This window comes from Tupaia chinensis, unplaced genomic scaffold (genome assembly GCF_000334495.1).
Source record: "Tupaia chinensis unplaced genomic scaffold, TupChi_1.0 Scaffold000671_1, whole genome shotgun sequence".
In the NCBI taxonomy this organism is placed as follows: domain Eukaryota; kingdom Metazoa; phylum Chordata; class Mammalia; order Scandentia; family Tupaiidae; genus Tupaia; species Tupaia belangeri.
The window spans coordinates 136300-141135 of NW_006160193.1; the positions used below are offsets into that span (position 1 = coordinate 136300).

Consider the following 4836-nt stretch of genomic DNA (forward strand, 5'->3'; position numbering starts at 1 on the left):
GAACCGATAGTTGAAAAGACTTAAGCCTTATAAAAATCTGGCACTATGAGCACACCTAATTAATGCCATCTTTGTCAGCACTGCACTGAGGTTACGAAACCTACGCTTCTCAGTGCTAAAATCCAGAACTTTGTTTTCCATTTAGTATTTCATTTTCATTAAATAAGAGTAAACTGTGCTCAAACAGCCCAGGTATCATACAAAAATGACTATACAGGCAAGGATAGCAATACCTCTGAACTCTAAAACTGGCTGGCAAACACCACCACCATATACTATTTCCAGGAGTTCGTTTGTCACCTATACACAGAACTCCAGAAACCATAAGTAAAAGCTACTTACACAAATCAATACCTAATGTGCAAAAGTTAGGGTATGCATAAGGATCAAAAATATACACTGTTGAGGACTACGTATAATCAATCAAAGCAGAACTCTTCAAGTTACTGCTATGATTCTTCCTCCTTAAGAAAATGGCAAATGCATTCCCCAGAGACGCAGAGGTATTAGTTTCCCAACACTGTCACCACAGCAGGGGATTCCCTGCAGTGTCTCCACACACCCATGACTACTGCTCTACTACTGCTCTACATCGAGCTGTTTTAGGAAGAGGCTGAAGAGCTTGTGAAAGGATTTGGTGCCATCTGCGATAACCCAGAGGAGTAAACAAAGGGGAAAGTAATTAGTAAGAGGAATGTCTTCATCCTGGTCATCACTTCCCTCCTCCTCCAAGTCTAATCCTACCAAGGAAGGAGTTCTGTACTTCTTAAATTCTCTGGAATTCTTTTTTTTTTTTTAAGAGGTTTTTGCTATAGGGCGTGTGCGCTCGCCAGACAGACAGAGATAAACAGAGAGACAGAAAGTGAGAAATCACCCCCCAGGGGGGATGACCACACCACAATCCCTTCTCCTCCATTCTCCTCTCGGTTTCCTGGGCACGCATGCACACGCGCCTGGCGTGAGTTTTAAGTCACCAGGTCCGGGACGCGAACCGCAGTCAACTATGTGGGAGTCCAGCAACATAGCCATTACACTAACTGCTGGTCCCTGAAAATCTTTTTATATATATTCACATGAATATAATGGCCCCCTCTTCCCACAATTTCTATACACCTTACTATATCTTTTATTAAGACAAAGACTGTCTCTTCCAATCATCTCTGCTACAGTCCCAAGAATGTGCACAGGGCCTGACATTCAAACATGTACAGTGAGGAGGACCCATATATAAGCAAACAAATCCTAGCATTTTCCTAATTTAAGCTACATTTTTAAACAGGTTATACAGGGGAACCAGCAGATGGTGTAATGGTTTTATCACTAGACTCTCACATAGCTTGACTGCGGTTCGAGTCATGGACCCAGTGGCTTAAAACTCAGACCAGGCAGGGAACCAGCAGTTGGCATAATGGCTATGTCACTGGACTCCCATGTACTCAATCGCAGTTCGAGTCCCAGACCTGGTGGCTTAAACACACACCGGGCTTCAATGTGTGTGCATGCCCAAGGTCCCAAGAGGAGAATGGAGGAGAAGGGGTTACAGCATGACCATCCCAATGGTAGGTGATTTCTCACTTTCTGTCTCTCTATGTCTCTTTGGCAGAGTACGCACCCTATAACAAAAATCTCTTAAAAAAAAAAAAAAGAAAGAAAAAATAGACTATACAGGAAGAAAGTTTTCAAAGTATGAAAATAAGCATTAGTACACACATTTTTATTGTTTGGTATAGAGTCATGCATTTGCTGAATAGAGACAGCAATAGACAGAGACAAACAGCAAGTGAGAAAGCACCTCCCAGGGAGGATGGTCAAGTCACACTCTCTTCTCCATTCTCCACTCAAGACTTTGGCATGCACGCATGCGCACACATACACCCCTGACATGCTTTTCAAGACACCGAGTCCAGGTCTTGAACCACATAGTCAGTCATATGTGATCCAGTTGCCCTAACCACCACACCGCTGGTTAGCCCAGCAAATACATTTGTAACTGAATAAATAATCCAAGTTTCCTGATTCTCCAATAGACTGATCAATATTGTTCCCTAGGAAATGAGTACAGTTGCCTTTACACAATATTTTCAAAAAGCTATGAAACATAATAGAAAAAAATAAATCTTTTTTTCATAAATAGTGTACAACTATAAATATGGTCATTCTGCTCAAAGTAGATGCGTAGATGTTTTACACACATAAATATAATTAAACACTGTACAGTCAACCTCTTGCTTTCCAAATCTCTTCTTCAAACGTTTTAGTTTTATGATAATAGAGATGATTTAATAGATTCCTAGTCATCTGAACTAATGAAACCATGTTTAATACAAGAAAGAGGGTTTTTTTCATTTTAAATTGTTAGAATGGGGGAAAATGAGTCTAGAAAAGAGCTCTAAAACCTGAGCTGCAGTCCTCACATAAATTTGGTGACCTGAGGACAGTGGCCCCGACTGACTCCACAAGAGAATGATGATGTTACTCCCAGAGAGCAAGTACACTAGCTACAGCATCATCTGTAGTAATCGATGCTTTAATCTATGACTGCTTCATAGATTAAAAATACTGGTAGTTTTATTTGACTTTTACCACAGAAAATAAAACAAATACTGACCTTAGCTCCAGGAAGTACTTCATTCTGTTTCAATGTGAGACTCAATTCCAATCTACCAACCAACCCTCCAATCTGCACTGGGTCAGAGGGTGCTACCTCTGGTAAACTTCTAGTAAGCTGTGGATGTGGTTCATAGACAATTTTTGGGTTCCAGCTAGGTGACAGCTTTGGCTCAGTTTCCTGCAGTAAAAGTAAGATAATTCTTCAAAATACTTTAATATAAATAAATGTCAATGATGGATGACAACCTGAGAAAAATAAATAAATTATATTGTCACAATGGATAAACCAGTATCTTACAGCTAAGATGAAGCACAGCAGCCTGTGAGCACAGCACACTGGTAATAAAGGCAACTCATGGAAAGAACTTTATGGAAAAAGCACAATATCTGTTGAAGTAACGGCAATAAGCAAGCCTATTAGACACTGTATAATCAAGAAAAGGTTATGTTACTTGCGAAATAACATGAAAGGTAGTTATGCAATGACTAACTTATAAAAGGATTCTCTATTCTTGGAAGGAATTAAAAGAGGTCTTTAATTATAATGGTTTTCAAAGAAATGAGCTATAACTTTTCAACAATATATTCACTACACAAGGTAAATATGAACTGCTTGATTTCCTGTTTTTATTGCAAAGGATAGTTGATACTAATATACTATTTTTCCTGAAGTCATAGTATCCAAGTTTCTCTATCAAACTAAGACATGGCAAACGGGTAGAAAGGCATTAGTTATGAGTTTTAAATCTCTGAAATAAGTATCTCCATTACTGAATATCTGTGTAAGGTTCCAAATCAGGTGGAGACTCATAAACATGTATTATATATCCTAACAAAATTTAACAGCCCACATATAAACCTGGTAAAAATCAATGACTACATTTGGGGGTTTGGTTTTTGTTCTTCTTACCACTGGTGCAGCTGAACACACTGGGGAAGATTTTGCTGATGCAGAAAACTCATCCCAGAAGAGAGACACTCCAGAGAGCTGAAGTAACTTGTGAGCGAAAGCTGTGGGCTGATGTACATTAATTCCTGAGGATTCATCAGCAGTCTCATCACAGTACACAGTTCTGAAAGATAAAAACAAAAGGGGCATCAACACAAAACTCCTGGGAAAACCTATGTGCAACGACAAACATTCTCTTAGTGGCAGGGACTTACAGTGCTAGGGCTTTTTAGACTACGCCTTCCACGGTCAGCACCACCTCCATTACAACAGAGGTGCTCTCGTGGAGACCTTGACTCCAAGAAAGGTAACACTGGCTCTTACATTGGAGGAAAAACTAGTAACTTCCTGATGCTAGCTTCAAGGGAAGCAATTCCAGTACTCCCTCACAAAATATCTACCTCTTCCCAAGAACAAGATAGGATTTGGCTCTAAGTCACAAGCCTGACATGCATGACATTTCTTGAATTCTTATGTGTGACTAATTTTCAGTTTAAATAAACACATGGTTCTAAATGAATACATGAGATTTTAGATGTTCTTAATACACTTGTTAAGGTAACGCATCCTACTTTCAAGATCTATTAACAAGAACTGTTATACTACTGGGTGAGTTTTATGAAATACAGAAACTGTAACATAATCTGCTTAAAATTCAGCAAAGGGCTCCCAATAGATACATATACAAAGTGCCTTTGGTGCTCAGTATCCCTGCTCATCTCTTTATTTATTTACTCATGTATTCACTGTTTATTCCATGACAGAGGGAGGCAGAGAGGGGCAGAGAGAGACAGAAACCAGCACTGGCATCCCAAACATGGTCCAGCCCACCAGCCCAGATCGGGGGTATGCAGAAGTGCCCAGAATGCACAGAGATCCCAGGTTGTGAACCTAGAACGTTCTCACATGGCCGCAGTGTCACAGAACACTGCATAGCTGCCCCGTCCCGGTGGTCGGCCTTGCCTGCTCGTTCCTGCTGGCAGGTCACACAGCTTTAAGACCACTCAGCTGTGTTTACATCAGTATCTCTGTTTTAGCTATTTATAAGGCTCCAAGTGGGCAGTCACAGAAAACTAAGCAAAGCGTCAGTATCTTAAGTAAATCACTAACTACACATACTGAATTTAAGGTCATCCTCATGGAATCCTCAAAAGAAATAGTGGCCTTAGCCTTCCTCACTAAAGCAGCAATTAGACTAAGCAGAGTAAATCAAAAAAGTTTTCACGCTAATGAAACATGCTTAAATACTGCTCATCTGAGAGAACTGAAACTTGCCA

General features: G+C 40.1%; 1 protein-coding gene across 1 annotated transcript in view; it reads right to left on the minus strand.

Annotated features, from left to right (window-relative positions):
* Positions 1-4836, minus strand: part of ATG2B (autophagy related 2B) — a 96098-nt gene that overhangs the window by 68915 nt on the left and 22347 nt on the right. The window contains exons 5-6 of the mRNA XM_027776378.1: positions 3521-3683; positions 2609-2788 (exon numbers count right to left, since the gene is read on the minus strand). Coding sequence (XP_027632179.1) covers positions 2609-2788; positions 3521-3683 — 343 coding nt within the window. The remainder of the gene's footprint in view (positions 1-2608; positions 2789-3520; positions 3684-4836) is intronic.